This window comes from Myodes glareolus, chromosome 23 (assembly GCF_982192425.1).
Source record: "Myodes glareolus chromosome 23, mMyoGla1.1, whole genome shotgun sequence".
NCBI classification, from domain to species: domain Eukaryota; kingdom Metazoa; phylum Chordata; class Mammalia; order Rodentia; family Cricetidae; genus Myodes; species Myodes glareolus.
In genome coordinates, this window is record NC_142048.1 from 46356757 (window position 1) to 46381534 (window position 24778).

Genomic DNA, 24778 nt, shown 5'->3' on the forward strand with positions numbered 1-24778 from the left:
CCCTTTCGCCACCCGCCAGTCGCGGTCGCTCGCAGGCGCCTGCGCAATGGGCCGGCCGTGGGGGGCGGGAAGCGCTTCGCGGCAGCGGAGCCCATGTCGGCCCTGAGGCGCTCGGGCTACGGCCCCAGTGACGGCCCTTCGTACGGCCGCTACTATGGGCCCGGTGGAGGCGATGTCCCGGTGCACGTCCCTCCGCCCTTGTACCCTCCGCTTCGGCCCGAGCCACCTCAGCCTCCAGTTTCCTGGCGAGGGCGCGGGGGCGCCCCGGCCGAGACCACCTGGCCCGGAGAAGGCGCAGGTGGCGATGCCTACTACCCCTCGGGAGGCGCCTGGGCAGAGCCGAGTAGAGCCGGAGGCGGACACCAGGTAAGCTTCGCAGTCTTTCCCGGGGATCCGGTAGGGAAGTCTTGGGCGGAGGTGAGGACCATTGGGGGTTCTCTACTTAGGGTTTGCTACGACTCAGGTTTCTGATTTGTTCTTCTTCTGGGGAGGGTGCCGAGACAGAGATCGGAGACGTTAAGTGAGAGGGATACATGCTTGTGTTCCATTTGTCCCTTCGGCCATCGTTAAGTGTGCCTGTTACCACCAAGGAAACGGGAAAATTATTCTGCGATGACTTCCTAAGCTTGGTAGCAGGCTGTAGGATCTCTCTCCTGAGAGCGTAAGATAGAGTGATCGGGCTGTAACAATTTATCCTGCGTGACTAGGGAAGCTACAGCTCCAGTCGTTACTCAGCAGCCCCTCCCGCGGGGAAGGGATCTGAACGGGGCGGGGTGGGGTGGGTGGGGGAGGCCGATCATTTAGTCCCTTATCACTAAATCTTTGCCTGGGATTGAAGCACGAATATTCAATGTTGCAAAGTGCCTTTACGTTCTATCTAAGCACAGGACTGAAGGACAGATGCTATTAGTGCTTCCCTATTTTTGAATGAAGGCTCTGAGAAATTAACTTGCTTCATCTAGTTAGACCTGTAACATTTAATTACCTGTATACATGCCAAAAATGTATTTCTGTTTTCTCCTTGTATGGAGCTATCATAGGATGGTGGCACACATATTTTGGCCTTCATAGCATCCTTAGTTGCTGAAAATGAATTATAAAATTCTCACACGTTAATGATGGGATTGCAGAATACTACAGTGCTTTGGGTCGTTCCTAAAATTTATGGCAGAGAATTAGCGTATGATCCATCAGATCCACTTGTTAAGTATACTCAAGAAATGGAAAAACAATTGGTGGCCCACGCCTGTATTCCTAGCACTCAGGAGGCTAAAGCAGGTTAGCCTGGTCTACATAGTTCCAGGACAGTCAGAGGTACATGACATGGTGAGACTCTGTCTCAAACAAAGAACAATAACAACAACGGCAAAAAAGAAATGGAAAACATGTCCACATAAAAAATTTTGAGTATGTCTTCATAAACATCATTAGTCATCATGGCTAAAAATTGGAAGTAATTTATGTAGTTATCGGCTGATAGCTGGATTAACAAACGTGGCATGTTTTAGAACATAATATCCAGAAAGTTAAGTCCATATGCGGGTTTGTTTCAACATGGATGAACCTTGAATAGATCATGGATGATGAGTAAAGCTAGTCACAAGGTTGGGTTTCATGTTGTGTGACTCCATTTATGTGTCATGTCCTAGAGACAGAAACTGGTGGACTGCCGGGGCTGGGGACTGGAAGGAGGTGGCTCCGGAGTGATACAGTCTTCTGAAGTTAGTGATAATGGCTTCACAATTCTGAGTACCCTAACAACCACTGGATTGTATATTTTAAAAGGCTGGGCTAATTATTTCTCTAAAAGTGAATTAAAAACACAAAGTATTAAGAAGTTAATGTAAAGAAGAATCCATATTTTCTATGCTGATTCAGTCAGTAGGCTGTTGGACTTTACTCCCATAGTCTAGTGACGTACCCAGCCTTTGAAGTACCCAAACTCTTTAGTTGATGAGGCAAAGGAGTTGATCTTTAAACTGCCGACTGGCTTCTGTTGAGTTTGCTATATTATCAAACTAAAAGTCTGTTTTCTGGGGTTGAGATAGAAAGTTAGGGAAAGACTTGAAAAAGTTAAAACTTGATGTTATATAAGGAATCATGAAGTTTGGTTGGTGTGCACGTGCTAGAGTGTTCTGAGATAAGACTGGAAATGTGTGATGGGCATTTGTGAATCGTTTAAATTTTACTTTTCAGGGTAATGATCCTGAAACTTGAGAAGTTAAGGGTAGTAATTTCATTTCTTTTTCTCCTTCCTTCCTTCCTTCCTTCCTTCCTTCCTTCCTTCCTTCCTTCCTTCCTTCCTTTTTGCCTTTTTTTCTTTCTTTGGTAGGGTTCCTCTGTGTAGCTCTGGCTGCCTTGTAACTCGCTCTGTAGACCAGGCTGGCCTCGAACTCCAGAGAGCCACCTGCCTCTGTCTCCAGAGTGCTGGGATTAAAGATGTGTGTCACCATGCCCAGCCCAAGGGTAGAATTTCTTATATAGCCATAAAAAAAAATCAAAGATATACATGTTGTCATTGATGCACATTTTTTTCAAATCCACAATCTTGATTTTATTAACTTTTACTAAATTTCACAATGTATATGTGAAATTAAAAACAAGTACCAGGCTAGGGAAGTGACTCTGTGGCTAAGGTGCTTGTCTTGCAATGTAAGGACAGGAGTTGGATCCCTAGGGCCCATGTCAGTGCTGAGTGGGTTATCTATAATTCCAGCTTTAGAAGGTTGAGTTGGGATCCCCAAACTAGCTGACTAGCAAGACTAGCTAGCAATGTGGGAGAACTCTGGTTTTCGTTGAGAGACCATGTCTCATTGAGTGAGGTAGAATAGCTACTGAAGGAATCAGTCTTGGGCCTCTATATGCACGTGCACCCTGCACATGTATGTCCTTACAACATGTAGATAGGCGTTCGCACACACATGAAAGAAAGGGGAGGATATCGGAGTTTTTTTCTCCCCCCACCCCAGTGCTGGGACTTGAGCCCAGGGCCTTGTGTATTCTAGACATAATTTCATCTGTGACCTATCTATACCTGCAACTCTTCAGGAAACTTTACAAATCTACTCAGAAAGTGTGACCTGTGGGCAGCAATTTTAATCTCTGCAAGACTGTTGAAATGTAGAGTCTGTCCTCTTCCAAATCTTCTGCTTCAGCTTCCTAAGATCCCTAGCACGTGCACAGCAATAGGACTAAGTGCATTAAGGGCTACTCTGGACACAAAAAAGACTTGACTTATTCATTTTCCCAAGAGAGGGTCTCCTGTATCTTAGGCTGGCCCCAAACTTACTTTCTGGCCAAGGATGATCTTGAATTTCTGAGCTTTTTGCCTCTACCTCACAAATGCTGATATTTTAGGTGAGTTCCACCCTGCATGGTTTTTGTTGTTGTTTTTGTTGTTGTTGTTGTTTTAATGAATTTAAATAGAGCAGAGGGGAAAATTGGAAACTTACCACTGTCACCAGGTTTGTTTGGTTGGTTTTTGGTTTTTTGAGACAGGGTTTCTCTATCCCTTGCTGTCCAGGAACTAGATTTGTAGAGCAGGTTGGCTTTGAACTCAGAGATCTGCCTCTACATCCTGAGTGCTGGGATTAAAGACTTGGACCACCACTGTCAAGTTTCCACCAGTTTTTTGAGAGAACAACTTTTAGGGCTGGTGAGATGGCTCTGTGGTTAAGAGCACTGAATATTCTTCCAGAGGACCTGGGTTCAATTCAGCATGCACATGACAGCTCAACTCTCTAGTTCCAGGTCGTCTGATGCCCCCTTCTGGCCTCTTAGGGTACAGGTACACACTTGATGCATATACATACATGTTGTTTGTGATGTTTCTAATCCCGTTGCCACTGCTCTTGTTTGCCATCAGAACTAGATGGTAAAATCCTGTTGTTGAAGACACCACATATTTTGTTTGCAGAACAGAGAAACCAGAGTGAGACTGAGCGGGAAGCTTTCTCTCTGCTGGCTCATTTTCATAATGCCTTGAGTTGTGGTGCAGGCTGCTTGAGAAAAAAAATTCGTGAACAGTCTTAACCAGATATGGACCCATGCTAAACCACTAACTTGCCTGGCAAAGTGTGCCCGCTTGTGATAGTAGCATGACTGTTATGGGGTTGATGGCCAGTTTGTATTTGAGTCCCACTCTCCAGGAGAGAATTCATGCCTAGTACTGTAAGCTTGTTCAAAAGCCTGTGACTGGGGTGGTCATAGACCCTAATGGGGAAACTGCTACTACTGTTGTTTTGATAAATGGACAAATTGTGTCCACCAAAGATCTTCCTTCAAGTTATTTATGTTAATGCTCATAGCTTTGTGCTGTTCTCAGATTTGGTCAAAGGTTTGCTGTTGTTGGTAGTGGTGGTGGTGAGTTTTGGTTTTGGTTTTGGTTTTCAAGACAGGGTTTTTCTCTCCTGGAACTTGCTCTTGTAGACCAGGCTGGCCTTGCATTCACAGAGATCCGCCTGCCTCGGCCTCCTGGCTGCTGGTGGTGGTGAGGTTTATGTGTATGTGTTGTAGTGGGTGGTGATGAATGCTGAGATTTATAACTGATTAATGTGCTGAGAAAACGTGACTGTGGAGTGCTAACCCTAAATGGGTCATGCATTTTACCCCTTCCATGGCTCTGAGTACATTATGGAAGTGGGCATGGAAAGACTGTGAGAGCAGAGACGGAGAGGAGTGTCGTGGAAGTCTGATCTGGGTGTGACGTGACCTTTGAACTAAGTGAGACCTGCATAAGATCGGGCTTCACAGCACTCCATCATAGATGGAGGAGAGACTCCTGAGGATTTACAGGCCATAAACAGATGCTAGTAGAAAACCCTGACAAAGCACTGCCCTTTCCAAAGCCGCTATTGACAGTTAACAGTTGCTGGAAGTAGGGTTGGGGGTGGTCTTCAGTGGTGTAGCCGCTCTAAGTTATCCATGCTCATGTGAGCAACCCTGATGTACTTAGAGGTTAGAGAGGGTCGTCCTGGAGAGTGAGAAAGTGAGCCTACTGAAGAGTCTGTATCTGTTAGTAGTGCTGAGCGCCCTCTTGAGCCTTACAATAATCGTATAAAGTGAAAACAAGCAGATTGCTTGGCACACGCCTGCAATCCTGTCTTTCCAGGTAGCTTAAGATGAAAGGGTAGAAATTTTCAGACTAGCCTGACAACTCCATAGAACGCTGTCTCAGATTAAAAATAACAAATGGCTAGGGATGTACCACACTGGTAGAATACTTGCCTACTACCACAAAACTCTGGGTTTAATCCCCAGTATGGGAAGAAAAAAAGAACAAGCTAAACAGAAGACAAACTAGAGAGCTGCTCGTGTTTTCTCTACACAGTGGACAACTGCATTTCAACAGGGCTTTGATGTAGGAGAGTCTTATGTATTTCTGTTTCTTTCATTGACTAATTAATAAAGAAACTGCTTGGACTGATAGGTCAGAACATAGGTGGGTGGAGTAGACAGAACAAAATGCTGGGAAGAAGGGAAGTGAGGCAGACGCCATGACTCTCCTCTCTGAGACAGCTGCAGGTTAGAATCCTCCTGTTAAGCCACCACCTCGTGGTGCTACATACATTATTAAAAATGGGTTAGATCAGTATGTAAGAGTTAGCCATTAAAAGGCTACAGATAATGGGCCAGACAATATTTAAATAAATACAGTTTCCATGTAATTATTTCGGGGATAAGCTAGCCGGGAGCCAGGCGGGAACGCAGCCCGCCGCTCCATCAACAGAGTAGGCTTTTGTGAGGTGAATCTGTCTGAAGAACAGCAAGGGACTGTGGTGATAGGAAGTTGAGTCAGGAAGGGAGGAAATGAAGAGTGTAGGATACTGGTAGCAAAATTGAACCTTAAAGAATCAGCTAGAAGGACAGACCCTAAGTGGAGCTCTGGACAGGCTTGGCATCACCACCTCTAGGACAGTCAGTTTAATCCTATCTTCTTGTGATTTAAATTCATAGAAGAGAGTGTAGATCTACAATAACTCCAGGTTTAATCCAGCGTAACTAACAAACCACAAAATTTAACAGATTAAAAACCCTTCTCTTTAAAGGAAATAAAAATGGTTATAAGCAGAGTACACTAGCTGTAAGTTCAAAGCAAAGAGACTTACCTTGGTGAGTGATGAGCATGTCCTGGGCTAAAGTGGACAATCAGCGTGTTGGAAGGTTTGAGCATTGGTCTGGAAGGTTCTTAGAAAAGTTTAGTGGCTTACTGTAACTTATTTGAAGACAGAGCCTGAAAAGATGATGTTGTCACAGATAGATGTACTCCTTCAAATGGTGATTGTTCTACATGAGTTGATGGCACTGAAGTTACAGATTATAAGCAGAAATCTTAGCCATAGGAAAAAGTACGAGAATACAAAAAAAAAACCCAAACCAGATGTATGTACTTGTAGTAAACTTGAGAAGTAATAGTTTCATGTTCCAATGTTGTTAAGTAAGTAAATACTGACACATAGCTTTATGTTGTACTGGTTAAACAGGCTAAGTATCTCATATCTGAAATGTTTGGAACCAGAAGTATTTCAGGTTTCAGAGTTTTTTGTTTTTTTATTTATTTATTTATTTATTTATTTATTTATTTATTTATTATATATACAATAGTCTTTCTGTGTGTATGTCTGCAGGCCAGAAGAGGGCACCAGACCTCATTACAGATGGTTGTGAGCCACCATGTGGTTGCTGGGAATTGAACTCAGGACCTTTGGAAGAGCAGGCAATGCTCTTAACCGCTGAGCCATCTCTCCAGCCCCAGGTTTCAGAGTTTTGAAAGATATCTGTATAAACATAATGAGTTATTTTAAAGGCAAGACTCAAATCTAAACATGAAATTCATTTATGTACAACTTTTAAACATGGCTTTGAAGGTAACTACACAGCATTTTAATGCCCCTGCATTTTGTTGATTGTTTTGCTGTGCCTTGAATGACCTCGGTAAGTGCTCTGCCACTCAACCACTTCCCCTACCCATTACATGCATTTTGACTGCATCGGGACATGAGGTCAAAATATTCAAACTTAGAGCGGTTTGGGTTTCAGGTTTTCAGATTGGGTATATTCATCATGTACTGACAGGAGGTAGTAAAGACAAACTACTGTACATGGTTTTACTAGTCGTCTTAACATAGAATTCCTTTATTGTCATTTCAGTGTGTGGTGTATAATGCATAAGACCAGTCTTTTACTACTGTTCAATGGTTGTTTTGTTCTGGGGCATGTGATTTACTTTGTACTTTATCTTTTTAAGTTTAATAATGATTATAGTGGCTTTATATTAGATCTCCTTTTTTGTCTGTTTTTCTTTTTGATTCCCATTATCTTGCCTCTTGTTAGAGGTATCTATTTTTGCTACCTAACCATTATTAAAAGTGAATTGGACCAGGTGGTGGTGGTAGACGCCTCTAATCCCTGCATTCAGGAGGCAAAGGCAGGAGGAATTTTGTAAATTCAAGGCCAACCTGGTCTGCAGAATGAGTTCCAGGACAGCCAGGGCTATTACACAGAGAAACTCTATCTCGAAAAACAAAAACAAACAAAACAAAAAAGAGTGAATTGGACATGGTAATGCATACCTGTCCTAGCTGGGAAGACAGGCAGGAGGATTGCAAGTTTGAGGCCAGCCAGAGTGGCATAGCAAGTCTCAGGCCAACTAGCATATGTAGGGAAACTGTTTCAAAAGAAAGCATCAATAACAGAAAGAATGCTTTTAAAATTAACTTGCTTCCCCTTTTCCCTTAGGAACAGTCACCATATCCTGGCTATAATTCTAACTACTGGAATTCTGTGCGACCGAGGACCCCATATCCAAGTGCATATCCAGTGAGACCAGAGTTACAAGGCCAGGTATGGTTGAAAATTGAGATTTTTTTATGTCTTTTCTTCTTTTAAGACAGTTTTATATAGCACATGATGGCCTGAAATGGTATGTAGTTGAGGGTGACCTTAAACTTCTTGATCTGAGTGGCCCCATCTCCTAAGAGCTAGGATAAGCCCTGTTACTACACCCAGTTTTCTTCAGCATTAGGGATCAAACCCAGGGTTTCATGAAAACTAGGTAAGTACTCTGGCAAACTTCAATGTAAAGATTAACTTGTATTAAGTATATATGATAATGGGTTTAATTATGACATTTTCCTTTTTTTAATTTTGCTAATTTTTTTTCATCCAATATATTTTGATCATATTCCTTTCTCTTGCCCAAATCTTCTCAGATTCCCTACCTCCCTATGCACCCAACTTCTTGTTCTCAAAAAAAAAAATAAGCAAACAGAAAACCAGAAGGAAAATAAAAGCAAATACCAATAAGACAAAAACAAAACAAAAGCACACACACCAAAAACCAGGACTGTGTTGGCCAGTACTCTTGGACATGGGATCTGCCCTGGAGTGTGGTTGACGAACCGATGTCGCTCCATTGAAGAAGACTGATTCTCCCCTTTCCCAGGAGGTACCAACTGCAGATAGCTTCCTGCCCTTGTCTCTGTGGGGATTTTGTCTGTTGTGAACTTCTGAGCCCTGGGTTGCAGGGGCTGAGGCCTTATTTCTCTGATTTTATCTTGGTAATGGCTGACTATGCAAGTGATTCTTTAGCACCCATTTCGCTAAATACCATCTCTGCAGCCAAGCATCTTGGAGGTAGAGGGTCTCACTTAGTAACTGGAACCACATGGGTAAAGTGGTATACAATCTTTGTAAAGTAGCTGGTATGGCAAAGCTCTGGCGGTTTAGCATGATGCATCCAAAGGCCTCCTTCTAGAGGAACGAACACCATTGATTTCAGAAACTCAGAAGGAGTTCAGTTTCACAACATCTGTGCTGAAGTGTCTGTGTCTGCTTTATGAAATAACCTTTTGCTCAGGATAGCACCCAAACTTGACATTTCCTAATTTCTGACATTGAGATCAAGTCACATGACACATTTATGAGTACTATCTATGCAGGAAATACTTTATGAATGGTGAAGTATGACAAAATGAAGATGTTTTCTTTTCAGGAAGCTTTTTTTTAAAGCTTGCTTATTTATTTAGTGATTGATTGAGGCGGGGTTTTTCTGTGTAACCCTGCTTCTTTCCTAAAACTCACTCTGTAGACCAGGCTGGCCTTGCACTCAGAAATCCGCTTGCTTCTGCCTACCAAGTGTTGGGATTAAAGGCATGTACCACCACTGCCTGACTTTCAGGGAACAGTTTTTGAGGCTGCAGCAACAGGTGGAGGTAGTGCCGGTTCAGAAAAGGCACCAACTTCTTTGCCAGCCTGAATATGAGAGTGTCTAGACTAGAAATTGAGAAGTGATAAATTAGAATTAACTGCTGCCAAAGTGGAGGCATCTGGGGTCAGAGTTTTAAGTTGTTCGATGATTGGCAATGTAGCTGCATAGTGCAGTTGGTATGTCCCATGCTGCTGTTGATGCATGCATATTGGTCAGATGGGAATGGTAGCACCAGAACTTTATCCTGCTGTCAGGATTTCTGGAGCCACCTAGTATTTAGCTGGGATAAAGAACAACAGGTAAATGTAGCTATTAACAAAGACCCAGAAGCCCCGATTTTCTAAATGGCAGATATGGAAAACTCGCAAATTTATTTCAGATGGTTCCTGAGGTGACGGAGATACTGAAGAAAAAATTAATCATGATCATGCCTTAAGAAAACTGTACAGGTAGTGGTGGCTCATACCTTTAATCCTAGCACTCTGGAGGCAGAGACAGGCAGATCTCTGAGTTAGTTCTAGGCCAACCTCCTGGTCTAAGAGCAAGTTTCAGGATAGCCAGGCTACACAGAGAAACCCTGTCTCAAAAGGGGAGGGGAATGCAGGACCAGAGATAAGGAGAGCCACAAGTTCAGCACCAACAGAGGCTTCACAGTGAATTCCAGGGTAAGACCCTTCTCAGACAGACATATAAGCGAAACTGAAAAATAAGGAAGGACGGCTTGTGCTGCCCTCTAATATGGGTATATTAAGGAAATCTATCTTCAACCTTTCTCTTGTCATCTATATACACCTGAAGCAGCTATATATTACACTTACTTCATTTGGCTCTTTGCTCTTTGGCTTTTTGTGGGGCCTGCCACCCAGCTCCCAAATGAATTACACACAGAGGCTTATTTGTAGTTATAAATACCCGGCCTTAGCTTGACTTTTTTCTTGCTGGCTTTTATTACCTTAAATTATCCCTACTACCTTTTGCCTCTGGGCTTTTTTATTTCCCTCCATCTGTGTATCTTACTTTCACTCTCACTCCTTCACTCCACGGCTGGCTGGGTGACTGACCCTGACGTCCTCCTCTCCTCCTTCTCCCTTTCCCAGATTTCTCCTCCTATTTATTCTCTCTAACTGCCAGCCCCACCTATCCTTTCTCCTGACTCACTATTGGCCATTTAGCTCTTTATTTAGACTATCAGGTGCTTTAGACAGGCAAAGAATCACAGCTTCACAGAGTTAAACAAATGCAGCATAAATAAAAGCAACATATCTTTACATAGCTAAACAAATGTTCCGGAGCATAAACACATGTAACTCCCCTTAAAATAATATTCTACAACGTTTAAATGTTTTACTCCAATTTTTAGTATTCTTTGTGTGTGTTATGTGTGGGCGGAGTGTGCCATAGTGCACTTGGGGAAGTCAGAAGACTCTCAGGAGCTCTTTTCACTGGGATCTAGGGTTTAAACTCACATCATCAGGCTGCGAAACAGGCACTTTTACCCATTGCGCCTTCTCTGCTGCCTTGTTGCACTCTTCTGTGCCTGCCTGTCGTGTGCGGCTTACAGACTCAGTGACAGGAACTTCCGGCTTTTCTGACTCTTGAGTGCAGGAGTTATGTATGGACATGTGACCACCAGTCCAACTTCTTCTTCCTACTCTTTCATAGTAAGGAAAATTTCAAACAAAAGTAGAAATAAATGTTCTCTCAGCGGCCACAAGTCTCAACACTTGACCATATCGTCTTTATCTTTGAAGTATTTTCTTATAGTATTTTTTTTAATATTTATTGATTTTTATATGTATATACCTCATGCATGCCTGATGCCGGCAGAGGTCAGAAGAGGCATCAGATCCCCAGGTACTGGAGTTACAGATGGTTGGGAGCCACCATGTGGTTGCAGGGAATTGAACTCAGGACCTTTGGAAGAGCAAGCAATGCTCGTAACCTCTGAGCCATCTCTCCAGCCCCTACTTATAGTATTTTGAAGCAAATACCAAATAGCATATTTTATTGCTCATAAATAAACCTACGTATGTGCATTTAAAAACAACAAAAATAAAAACAAACTGCCATATTGTGGTGGTTTAAATGAGACTCTTAACCATAGGCTCTGACACTTGAACACTGGGTCCCCAGTTGGTGGTACTGTTTGGGAGATTTATTAAGAGGTATGCCTTGCTTAAGGAAGTGTGTCACTGGGGAGGACTTTGAGGGTTTAAAGATCTGAGCCTCTCTGAGCTCACTCTTTCTGTTTTGTGTTATAGTTTAAGATTATAGCTCTCAGTTTACCACTCCAGCTTCGGTGCCTCTGCTCCACCACAGTGTGGACTGTGGACTCACACACTGTGTGGACTCACACAGTGGAGTCACCCTCTGGAACCAAAAACCCACGTAAGCTCTCCTCTTCAGTGTCTTGGTAATAATGTTTTATCACAGCAATAGAAAGGTGACTAATACACACAGCATGATTAAAACTTTATAAAGGAGTGCCAGCAAGATAACTCAGTGGGTAATCTTGTTACTCAGGTTCAGTTCCTGGAGCCCACATGGTAGAGGAGACAACTCTCACCAGGTGTCCTCTGAGTTCAGTATGTGTGCACATAGGCACCCCCCCACACACACACATACACTGTCATATAAGGCTGGGCAGTGATGGCACACACCTTTAATCCCAGCACTCAGGAGACAGGGGCAGATGTATCTCTGTGAGTTTGAGTCTAGCCTGGTCCACAGAACGAGTTCCAGGACAGCCAGAGCTACACACAAAGAAACCCTATTTCAAAAAAAGGAAAATAATAAGACCAGGCATGGTGGCACACACCTTTTTTTCTCCTTCTTTAAGTTCTAGCAATTTATTCCCTACGTCCTAGCTATAAAGGCCCATGTACATTTTCAGTGTTAAATAGTGACATGTATCAAGTTTGGAAGATTTATTCATCAGGATAATAAATTCCAAAAAAATTAACATGATTTTCTGCATGCAGAGGAGTGTTTCCTGGTTAAGTGGAAAATTGTGCAGATGGCTCCTGAAAGACCTTGATTATAAGCAGCTCTATGGTGAGCTCTATGGTTCTTTAGTTTCACTGAGTGGGATTTATATTGTTTATTAGGACTGAGTTTGTCCTGAGGTTCTGGGTTATTTTTCCTGTCCCAGCTGACATCTGGACTGTACAGTGCTTACAGTGCTGCCCCACTCCCTCCTGCTTCAATGAATGTGAAGAGAGGAATCAAGCTGGGGTGCTTCTGGCTTGTCTAGTGGTCTGGTGGAGTGTGTCTGCCACGGAGGCCTGCCTCCACTGAGACAGGAGAACAAGACCAGGACACAGACCCTGAGCAGCTGCTGCAACCTGGCTGGGGGATGGCACACACCATTAACCCCAGTACCCAGAAAGCAGAGGCAGAAGGATCTCTGTGAGTTCAAAGCCAGCCCTGTCTACATAGCAAGTTCCAGGCCAGTCAAACTATGTGAGACCTGTCTTGAAAAAGGAATGAATAAGTTAAAAAAAAAATCTTAAAAGGAAATAGTTCTAAAATTAATTCTACTTGTTTCTAGCAATAAATTGAATAAAATTCCTTCAAATAATAATCCTTGGGACTGGAGAAATGGCTCAGTGGCTAAGAGCACTGGGTGCTCTTGTACCTGATTCAGTTCCAGTACCAACATAGCAGCTCACACCTGTCAGTAACTTCAGTTCCAGGGGATCCAACACCCTCAATACTGACATACATACAGGCAAAACACCAATGTGCATGAAATAAACAATTTTTTAAGAACTTTGTAAAAAAGAAAATTTTTTTATCTGTTTAGTTATTATCATATGGGATACACATGTGCACACATGTTAAAGTAATGGTTTAAGCTTTGGCTTAGCTTTTCATCTTATTTGAAGCATTAAGCAGGATTCTAGATATCAGCAATTTAGTTGTCTTGTTAGGGGATTTAAAACAGGAAAGGGACTGGCCATGTACCTTGGGGTAACACACTTGTCTGGCCTGGACAAGAGGTTAGTCCCCAGTGCTGTTTGAAAGAACAGCCACACTAGTAAACAGTGTACTGAGGAGTTTCTGATTTCTGTTGTTGGTGTTATCTGGGAAGCAGGGTGGCTTCATTGTTCAATATGGACTATAGAATCAGACCTGGGTTGGTTTCTTAAACTTATCATAACATTTACAGCAATGTAATCACTGTTATTGAGCATATTGTGTACCTGCTGAGTCCTTTGTTTTTGTTATCTCAGTTTTCTCAGTAATCCTGCAAAGTAAGTTTAGGCTCTTCATTTTCCTGTTAGAGAAACTAAATAATTACAGAGTCTCTCTCTATCCTTTCTATTATATAGTGATATTTCTTTTTTTCTCTGATTAGTCACCCCACTTTCTTTGAGTTGCCTTCTGTGGATACAGGTTCTCTGCTGGTAGGTGTAATTGTGAATTAGAGTTAAGGAAATGTTTAAGAAGGTCACTATTTTGCCATTTCATCTGTCCTCAATATATTCTTCCACTGATGCAGCCTAACTTAGAGTCATAGCCTGAGTTCAGTACATGGCTTGTGGTTACAACCGAGAGAAGGAGTGCTTCATAGACTGCTGTGGTAGCTTAGATTGTCATCAGCTGCTGGTAGCTTTTCTTCCTAAAGTTTTCAAGGTTGGACATTAAATGCATATCAGCCCTTTAACTGACTCATCCTTCTTCCTCTCTGGTTCTTTTTTTTTTCAGAGTTTGAATTCTTATACAAATGGAGCATATGGTTCACCATACCCTCCTGGTCCTGGACCAAATACTGCCTCATACTCTGGGGCTTATTATGTACCTGGCTATACTCAAAGCGGTTACTCTACGGAAGTTCCAAGCACTTACCGATCACCTGGTAACAGCCCAACCCCAGTCTCTCGTTGGATATATTCCCAGCAGGACTGTCAGACAGAAGCACCTCCACTCAGGGGTCAGGTTCCAGGGTATCCTTCTTCACAGGTAAACAGTTTTCTGATGGGGGAAAAATGCCTGCTTCTGAATTGTAAACAGTGGAAAATTATTTATCTACATTGAGTACCAGTTTAAGAAAACAGATAGAGCCAGGAATGGTGTGTATACCTTTAACTCCACTTCTTTGGAGACCGAGTTCGAGACTATCCAAGGCCATGTGGTCTTGTCTCAAAAACAAAACAAAAAAGAAAACACTGTAGATGTTCAGAGATTTTTTCTATTTTTGACCAAAGATGCCTTAAAAAATGCCATAATCATAGTTCTTTTAAATTCTAAGGGGGGCTGGAGAGATGGCTCAGTGGTTAAGAGCATTGCCTACTCTTCCTAAGGTCCTGAGTTCAATTCCCAGCAACCACATGGTGGCTCACAACCATCTATAATGAGGTCTGGTGCCCTCTTCTGGCCTGCAGACATACACACAGACAGAATATTGTATACATAATAAATAAATAAATAAATTTTTAAAAGATAAATAAATTCTAAGTTATATTTATTATGTGTGTGCATGGTGGGAGTTTGGGGGTGAGACATGCACCTCAGCCATGTGTGGAAGTCAGAGGACAGCTTGTTGGGTATTCTCTCTTTTTACCTTCTTTCCTTCCTTCTTTTCCTTTTCTTCCTTTCTTTTTGAGACCAGGTCTCAGTATGCAGCCCTGGGTGTCGGGAACTCCCTATATAGACCAAGCTGGCCTCAAACTCATAGCAGTCTGTCTGCCTCTACTTCCTGGTTACCAGGACTAAAGGCATATGCCACCATACCCGTCTCCTCTTTTGTCCCACTCCATTTTCATTATTTTTAATACCGTGTGTGTGTTTGTATACTTATATGTGAATGTAGGTACTCACAAAGGCCAGAGGTGTGAGAACCCTAGAACTGGACAGGTTTGGGAGTCACCTGACATGGTATCTAGGACTTGAACTCAGAGTCCTCTAGAAGAGCAGTATATGCTCTTAACCACTGATACATTTATGCAGTCCCTACAAAACTTTTATAATAAAATAAGTCTTTAGTTATTGTTCTAAACGTTTCCTAACTTAATCTTTTCCAGTGCTGTTAGGTTTATAATATATGCTAATATGCCATGTTGGGCTGAATGGTGATAGTACACACCTTTAATCCCAGCACTCAGGAACCAGAAGCAGGTGAATCTTTGTGAGTTCAAGACCAGAATGGTCTACAGAACTAGTTCTAGGACAACCAGTACTACACAGATAAACTCTGTTTTAAAAACTTTTAAAAATTAAATAAATAAATAAAAATAATATATCACGTTTATTTCTGTTGTTTTGAGAAGTCAGCTGTCTTTGTGTTTATAACATATTACCATATGGATTCGTTTATCTGTAGTGTTTTTGGAAAATACATGCTTCATCCAGTGAATTTTAAATCTTACTCTTGAGCCTTTTACCAGCTCTTTTCTTTGTGGTTTTAGAGTTAGGGTTTCTCAGGTGTGGAGAATGTTTGGTAACTGATTTGCTATCAGCTCAAGATCTGTCGATACTATTTTTATTACTTAAAGTTTTGCTTTGGTTTTTCTAAGCAGTGACCTACTAGCATACCAGCATATTTGTTTTTCCCAATCTAGAACCCTGCAATGACCTTGCCCCATTATCCCTATGGGGATGGTAACCGCACTGTGCCACAGTCAGGAGCAACTGTACGACCACAAGATGACACATGGGCTTCTGGTGCTTATGGGATGGGGGCCCGTTACCCCTGGCCTTCAGCTGCACCCTCAGCCCCACCTGGAAATCTGTACATGACGGAAAGTGCTTCCCCCTGGCCTGGCAACAGTTCTCCTCAGCCACCTCCTTCACCGCCACCTCAACAACCTAAGGTAGGGTTCCTTCCGAATGCTGTTCCTTTGGTGTCTGGGTATTAAGAGAATACAAGATGACACATCTGTATTTGCCCATGGTAAATGGAGACTAAGTGCAGAAGAGCTGATTACTACCCTACAGCACTATTTCAGCTTAATTTATGTTTTTGTTTTTTCTTATAAACATTATTTCTTGGGGATTTTTTAAGGTTATTTTTTTTACTTTTATATTTTTTTTATATGTATAGATGTACTGGCTGCATATGTGCCTGGAGCCTTTGGAGGCCAGATTCGCTGGAAATGAAGTTAGAGTTATTAGCTGCCTTGTGGCAACTGATAATCAAATTTGGGTCCTCTGGAAGAACAGCCACTACTTAACTGTAGTAATAGTTTGTATTTTAACAAATAAAGCTTGCCTGAAGATGAGAGACCACTAGAGCCACTAGAGACCAGAGAATGGTGATACACACCTTTAATCCCAGGACTCAGGAGACAGAGGCAGATGGATCTCTGTTAGTTCAATGCCTCCCTGGGCTACCAAGATTGCATCTGTCTAAAAGAGAAACAAAGCTCACACAAAGGTGATCCCAGCACTTGGGATCCCCTGCCTTTAATCCCAGCACTAAGGAGGTGGAGACAGGAGTGATATGGCTGGGCAGAGAGAGGAATATAAGGTGGGAGGAGACAGGAGCTCAGTGCAGTCTGAGGATCACCCCTGCAGTCAGAGAAGACAGTCTTGAGGACAGGCTCGCCCCTTAAGAACAATTAGTATTCATGCTACACTTCACTGCTGCCATCTCTCCAGCACCATATCTTTTTTAAAAGACAGAAAAATGCTTATTTTCTACTGTGATACTATCTGAATATTAGATAGAATCAAGAATGTATTTTTACAACCTCTCATGTGGAGAGAAGATGAGAAACAGTGTAAAGTAGTACAACACTGTGTGAGGTTGTTTACATAAACCAGACAGAACACTGCTTTCAACTGTGTTCTGAGGCTTTTACTATTTAAGGAGGAATACTAACTATGAAGTCACTGGACGAATTGTGAGGTAGTAAGATTGATTGTACAGTGTTCACAAAAGTGACTTGCATCAAGGTAGATTCCAACCATCATATTTAGGAATTCTGTGCCTTTCACTTGAAAGGACTTCCCCTTTTTATCTTCTTAACAGTGTTTTTCTCCAGTGATTAAGGTGGGAGTCAGTTTTATTGGTGGAAATCTTTTCAAGTACATTCTTGTTTGGGGAAGATTTGTACTAACATTTAATACTGATGGCCTCCCATTGAAACAGCTTTTGTTTCTCCTTTCTGTGTTCCCATTGCAAGGATTCCTCCTACTCCTATGACCAGTCGGGTCCGGGTCCAGGCATGAACCGGCACAGCTTTCCTTGCAGTGTCCATCAGTATGAATCTTCGGGAGCCATAAACAATGATAATTCAGACCTTTCGGATTCTCAAGTCCAGTACAGTGCTGAACCTCAGTTGTATGGTAATGCCTCCAGTGACCATCCCAGCAATCCTGCTCAGAGTAATCATCTCCCTGAAGAGTGTTTCTCTTCAGATGAAGGCACGCCTCCAAGTATTAAAAAAATCATACATGTGCTGGAGAAGGTCCAGTATCTTGAGCAAGAAGTGGAAGAGTTTGTGGGGAAAAAAACAGACAAAGCTTACTGGCTTCTGGAAGAAATGCTGACAAAGGAACTTTTAGAACTGGATTCTGTTGAGACTGGGGGCCAGGACTCTGTCCGTCAGGCCAGGAAAGAGGCTGTCTGTAAGATCCAGGCCATACTGGAGAAATTAGAGAAAAAGGGATTATGAAATAATTTGGAATGAAGGGTTAACCTGTTACTAATTTGGCCGAAGAACTCTTGAATTTGGTTAGTTACCATCTTTTAAATGCCTGTTGTGACAAGAAACAGCACAGTCCAGCTTCTGGCTTCAAACTGAAAGGAAAAGAAATTGAAAAGCTGACAGAGGAATGGAAGAACACATTACAGTTTTGGTTTTCAGATGACTGAACATAATACGAAACTGGAATTGTCAATGTTGCCAAGTAGACCTACTCCTTAAGAAATCCATGGGCATCTCTAGGCTGCTTCTTATCAACAGGAGGGAAATAGACTTTATGTAACAGGTTATCAGTGCATAGTCTGAGACAAGCAGGCTGTTTTGTAAGCATCCAGACTGTCACATTTTTGTGCATTGTGACTGCATATACTTCATGTGTAAATTATAGCTTAGACTCTTGGACCTCTGTTTTATTATCTGCAGTTCGCAAATGTAATATTATTCTACTTGGTACCTTTTGTAGTAATATGTTTAATAATCAAATACTGGCAGCCAGATAGATGGGCAGTTCTGATTGAATTCATATCCTTTCAGCCTTGAATATATTGCAGTGTGTAGTGGGCTCCTGAAGTCAATCACTTATCTCCTTCTTGTGTGGCATGTTATGTTAGTGTTCTTCCCACTTCTGCTTTTCACAGTAGTCAGGAAGGTGATTTTGGAAATTACATTAACATAGAATCACTATGTTTGTGAACATTTTACTTCTTTGCTTTTTTTGTTGTATTTGGATAAAGATCCAGTTTTGAAATTGTTTTTTTAAGAAAAATATCTTTGGCTATTGCTGCTTCTATAGAGAGCCTTATGATAGAAACATGAAACCTAAATGCTACAATTAGTATAAATAGTGACTGCAAAAGCAAAAAATATGACTATTTAATAATACTGTTCTCCATTTAATAGTTTCTGTTAAACAGATTTGAGCTCAGTTTATAGCTGATAGAAGGAAAAGGAGATTCATGCTCAGGGAATGAGTCAGCCATAGCTAAAGTAGAAAACTCATTGTTTTCTTTAAATTTGGTCTTTATTTCATAGAATAAATTACATAGAATTACCTGTTTCATAAGAAAGATGTTATTATTAATAACAGTCCATTTGGAACCAAGTTTAAGAAAGGGGCCTTTCTTGTTTTTCCATATATGTTATTATACAGAGACAGGTAAATAATTTATCTTTTAAATCTAAAGTGGGGTCTAGCATTCAGTAATCTGTTTTTGCAACAAAAGCAGTTTCTTAGTAAAATATCAAAGTGGTACTTGTTTTCTAGACTAGCAAGCCTTTTTATTAGTGATACTAAACCTGTAGCCATTCCTTCTACTCACATGGAACCAAATCAATGCCAATGTGTCATGAGTAGAAACGTAGTCGAAAATGTTGTATGGAGGCCGGGGATATGGCTAAATTCGTAGAGTGTTTGCCTAACGTGCATGAAGTCCAGGGTTAAATTCCCAGTATTGCATAAACCAGGCATAGTGGTACATACCTGTCTCAGCACTGGGAGGTGGAGGCAGGAAGATTACAAGCTTAAGATTATCCTCAGCTACATCATGAATTCAAGGCCATTCTGAGCCACATGAGATCCTGTCTCAAAAACTAAGACAGGTGATTTAAGATTTGATGATTTTATCCAAGAATCTGTTTTTAAAGCATTTTATTAGTGTATAAATTTGATTTGGTGGTATACATTTTTAATCAAGACAGAGGCAGGAGGTAAATCTCTTGAGTTCAAGGTCAACCTGGTCTACAGAGAGTTCCTGACCAGTCAGGGCTCCATAGTGAGAGACACGTGCTACCTATCTATCCTACCTACCTACCTACCTACCTACCTATCCTACCTACCTACTTATCCTACCTGCCTACCTACCTATCCTACATACCCACCTACCTATCTATGGCATGTGTGTGTGCTCACATGTGTGTTTTATATCTACAAGTTTTGTTTTTGAACAATGTCGTGCCGGTTGACCTTAAACTTTGTACGTAGCCTAGGACAACCTAGAGGTTCTGATGCCCCTGCCTCACCCTTCATTACAGTGGTATGCCTGGTTTCTGTGGTGCTGAGGATCAGAGTCAGGGCTATATGTATGCTAGGCAAGAACTGTATTGATCTTGAGCTATAGCCCTCATTCTCTTCCTTTTGACCTAATATAGAAATGCTTTTAAAGGGTTTCTAAGCTGGACATGGTGACCCGTGCCTGTAACCCCAGCATTCCGAGGCAGGTCTGTAGATCTCTGATTCTGAGACCATCTTGGTCTACACAGTGAGTGCCAGGCTAGCCAGTAGTGAGGCCTAGCCACCCCTCAAACATTTTCTATAAAAATACGACAATTACATTTAAAAGTTTAAGAGGAGAAACCTTAAAGCTGTGTTGCCAACAAGACAGTGACTGATTCAGAACACATTACACTGCCCAAGATGCCAATTTCTGCACATCCTTCATTTTTACATATTGTACACATTATACACAAATGTACATATATGTGTATATATCTTAAGTTATTTTTTGAACTAGTAACATGAGTTTAAACTTACAGAAGAGTTGTAAACATAGTAGTGCTCCCATGTGCCCTCCATCTGCCTTTCCCTTGTTTTGACATCTTACCTAACAACTAAAGCATTTGTCGAAATTAAGAGTTCATCTTTTATAGTGCTATTAATATTAGCTACAATAGCAAGCTAAAAGTAGATATTTTATTAATCTTTTTATTAGCATCCTTTTAACTGTTCTGGATCCCATCTCGCATTTACTTGTGTCTCAGTTGTCTTCACTCCGTGGCGCTGTATCATACGGATAGCTGGTGTCGTCATGTGTTTCCAGTGTGCTTCCCTTTGAGCACTCTGCTGAGGTGGTGTCTCTAGGATGCTCTGCTGTAAGCTTACCCTCCTTCCTTTGTAATTACTGAGTATTTGCTAGAGATACTTTGAGACTATGCAAATGTCCTGTTTCTGCTTAGAGTTTGCCTCTCCTACTATCTCCCGGCAGGTCTTGCTTGTGGCATTTACTACTGTGGCGTTCAAATGGTGATTTTTCTATTTGTTCCATTTCTTCTATATTTAATAATTGGAATTCTTCTAGAAGGAAGAACTGTGGGTTCTGGATTTATATTTTTAATTATATCAAGATATTCAGGATAGGTACAAACTCAGAACTTAAAGATATAAATTGTGTTAATTGATTCCAAATGGCCAATATCAAAGAAAAAAAAGCAATGTTGGTGACTTGTCTTTGGAAATATAATGAATTTAGGATGAAAATAGTATTTATGATTTGTAAAATTTATCTGACTTTTGACTTAAAATTGATTTGAAACTGAAACAATTTTCTTTTGAAATTTTACATCTAGACTTTTTTAAGGTGTCTAAATTTATATTACTTTGGGGGTCATTTTTGTCAAATCTTGAATAAAGTTACCTACACCTGGCATGATAAATACACTGTTTTCTAACCCTTTGTTCAGGTAAAATCCCAATATAAACACTTAACCAGTCAGCCCTAGAGATGTCTCTGAGCCTCATTCTATTTGTGTATGCTTGTTTAAAATGCATCTAAAAATAAGGTTTGTAGAAACAAAAAGAACAAACAGTAAAAGGGGTTTGAAAACAATGTTTTAATTAGTTGACATAAATAACCTTTAAGTTAATTGGATTTTTTTTTTTAGGTTGAAGGGCATAGATTAAGTTGTCTATTAGGAAAAACCTTGAGAGGGTAGAAAGTTGATAGAGCTTTCTTTGCTTTTTCTTTGTTTTGTTTTGTTTGTTTGTTTTGCATTCAGTCACTAACCAGAGGCTAAGGCTCCCAGCATGCTGCCTGGATCTGCTTACTCAGAGTCTTGGGAATGAAGCAGCCAGTAATTGGGCAACAAACTTGAGCACAGCCCACTGGCCAGTATCCCTGTTAGACATGCTGACATCAACAGGGTTTTCATTTGTACCTTTTTGGGAGGGGGGAAGAGGGAAGAGTAGGGGTTTCCAGACAAGATTTTTCTATATGGCTCTGGGTATCCGGAACTTGCTCTGTAGACCAGACTGGACTCGAACTCAGGGATATCCACCTGCCTCTGCTTTCTGAATGCTGGGATTAAAGATGTGCATTGCCACCGCCCAGCTTCAATAGGGTTTTTATAGCAGCAGTGGCACAAGCTGTCAGCAGCAGCTTTCCCAGGTCTGTGATGATGGAAAAGACTGGAACTTTGGCTGAACCTCACAGCCAGATTTAATATAGGCTGCTATTCTACTGTGTACTCAGCCTGTTTAATCCCCCCTCCCCCCCAGACAGGGTTTCTCTGTAGCTTTGGAGCCTGTCCTGGACCTAGCTCTTGTAGACCACCCTGGCCTCGAACTCACAGAGATCCACCTGCCTCTGCCTCCCAAGTCCTGGGATTAAATGCATGCACCACCACCACTCGGCCTGTTTAATCTTCCTTTAAGAGAATTGTGCAACAACCACCCTTACTTGCCTTGGCTTTCCCATGTAATCAGCTTTTACAACCTAAGCAAGTGCATAGCTTTTGTAATTTAAGTTATGTACTCTTCCACGCCCCAGCCCACACAGCAGTGTTTGTGTGTTACAGTCATCATTTGCTGCAAATAGCAAATAGGCTGAAAGTCTCTTTACGAAATGACTATTTACCATAGTGCTGGGAGCAGCATTGAGATACTGTGCTTGTTTGTTATCTGGGTTAGTTGGGGTCAATTGGGAGTCAGTGATTTCATCCCTTGTTACTCTTTCTATAAAGTATCTTTTATTCCTCCCTATGTGATGCTTTCTGTGTTGTGCAATGAGAGAACAAAGCCCTTTGTTACACACACACACACAGGGAAAGAGGGAAAGACAATATTCAAGCAGACAGAAATTCAGATTCATACACAGTCAGGAATAACAAGATGGAGCAAAGTAGAGAATTCAAATCTAGCTTGCCTTGGTTAGATGACACTCAAAGTGCTTTAATTTCTGTCTTTAATATGACGCCAACGCGTGATTGGTGGCTCTAAGTTTTATTAAAGCATTCAGACTGCACAGGTCCTCTTCAAATTTATGACATAGATGGCTATCATTTATCCTTTTGTAGATGTACTGTTTCATCTCAAGTAAAGGTTGGTGCCACTTAAATGGGTTCCTGTTGCAAGCAATTTGAGAAGCCTCCTCCATTTGCAGGATATCAAGGGCTCCAGACATCGTGTGGAGGTTTCCATTTAAGATATAACATGAGCCAGGTGATGGTGGTACATGCTTTTAATCCCAGCACTCGGGAGGCAGAGGCAGGTAGATCTCTGTGAGTTCAAGGCCAGTGTGGTCTACAAGAGCTAGTTCTGGGACAAGCACCAAAGCTACGGAGAAGCCCTGTCTCGAAAAAAACAATACAAAAAGATGTAACACAAGTCAAGAACAAAGCTACTGTGTGGACCCCACCCTGGGCAGTGCAGAAAACAAAAAACATGGGTTTTTTTGTTGTTTTTATTTTGGGTTTTTTGTTGTTTCAAGACAGGGACAGGGTTTCTCTGTGTAGTCTTGGCTGTCCTGGAACATTGGAACATTCTCTGTAGACCATGCTGGGTTCAAACTCACAAAGATCCACCTGTCTCTGCCTCGCTCATGAGTGCTGGAATTAAAGACTTGTGCTACCACAGCCCCAAATGTGTTTTGTTTTTGTTTAAAGATAGGTCTTGTTCAGATACTCCTGCTTCAGGCTCCTATAGAATTGCTGGGATTATAGGATTCTCCATCATGTGTGGGTTTTCCAGTATGATTTACAATGAAAACTCAAAACTGCTTGTAGAAAATTCTTGTGCCTAGGAAGATGGTTTGGCTGGTAAAGTTTACCATGCAAATATTCTGATCTCTAATGTCTATGTAATATTACAGTGTGTACCTAGAACCTAGTAATGGGGAGGACCCATGGGACTTATTACCCAGCTCATCCTGCCAAAAATCAGTAAGTTCCACGTTCAGCCAGAGAGGCAGAGGCAAGATATATGAGTTCAAGGCCAGCCTGGACTACAAAAGCAGTTCCATGACAGCCAAAGCTACATAGATTCTTCTGTTGGGGAATATTATTTTTAGATGTGTGACTTATGTTTACGCTGCATTTGTTTTAACTCTGTGAAGCTGTGTTACTGTGCCTGTCTAAAACACCTGATAGTCCTAATAAAGAGATGATCGGCCAGTAGCAAGGCAGGAGTAAAGATAGGCGGGGATAGCAGGCAGAGAATATAAATAGGAGAGATAATGAGGAGCAAGAGAACAAGGAAAGGAGGACATCAGGGGCCGGCCACGGAATAAGAAGGAAAGAAAGATATACAACAGCCCAGAGGGAAGAGGTAGTCAGGAAAATTTAAGGTAAGAAAAACTGGCTAGAAACAAGCCAAGCTAAGGCTGGGCATTCATAACTAAGAATAAGACTCTGTGATTTATTTGGGATAATGGGAGGCGGGCTCCCTAAAAAGCCAAAAGAGCAAAAACATCACACAACAGACACTCAATGGTCTTCATGGGAATCTAAAATCTATTATGAGGTAGTGTGTTCCTCAAAGTACAGATCCATCTAAATCATATGGAGCATTTACTTAAAATGCAGATTCTAAATACACATACACATCAGATTCTTGGATACTGCCAAAGGTCTACTGAAGAGAGGACTTCTGGATGTATACCCAGGTATTTGATTACTACCAGTGTATTTAGTGCCTGCAATTTTTATGGCATTCACTAAGAAAAAGCCATCTGTTTACCTGTTCTATTCTCCGATAGGACTATGAACTTTAAGGCAGACATTGTGCTAACCACTTTTGTGTTCCGAGGTCAGAGTGGGCACATGAATGACTAGAGTTCACAAAGGGGACTCCCCTGGACACTTGCGATTTGGGAGAGGCTTCCAAGAGTAACAGAAGCAATACTATTTTTGTGGAACCATGACAATCACA

At 41.6% G+C, this 24778-nt stretch overlaps 1 protein-coding gene across 1 annotated transcript; it reads left to right on the forward strand.

Annotated features, from left to right (window-relative positions):
- The first annotated feature begins 41 nt into the window (after positions 1 to 41).
- On the forward strand, positions 42 to 21353 carry Bag4 (BAG cochaperone 4). Its single transcript, XM_048456461.3, has 5 exons — positions 42 to 366; positions 7738 to 7842; positions 13919 to 14173; positions 15772 to 16023; positions 17338 to 21353. The coding sequence occupies exons 1-5, from the start codon at positions 94 to 96 to the stop codon at positions 17827 to 17829; spliced, it is 1377 nt and encodes a 458-aa protein (XP_048312418.2). The 5' UTR covers positions 42 to 93; the 3' UTR covers positions 17830 to 21353.
- Positions 21354 to 24778: the final 3425 nt, after the last annotated feature.

What these genes read in the sequence shown, in the direction of transcription:
- Bag4 (XM_048456461.3), top strand. Translation starts at nt 94, where the DNA reads ATGTCGGCCCTGAGGCGCTCGGGCTACGGCCCCAGTGACGGCCCTTCG. An exon ending in GAGCCGGAGGCGGACACCAG is followed by an intron (nt 367 to 7,737) that starts GTAAGCTTCGCA and finishes CTTTTCCCTTAG; the next exon opens with GAACAGTCACCATATCCTGG. An exon ending in CAGGGTATCCTTCTTCACAG is followed by an intron (nt 14,174 to 15,771) that starts GTAAACAGTTTT and finishes TTCCCAATCTAG; the next exon opens with AACCCTGCAATGACCTTGCC.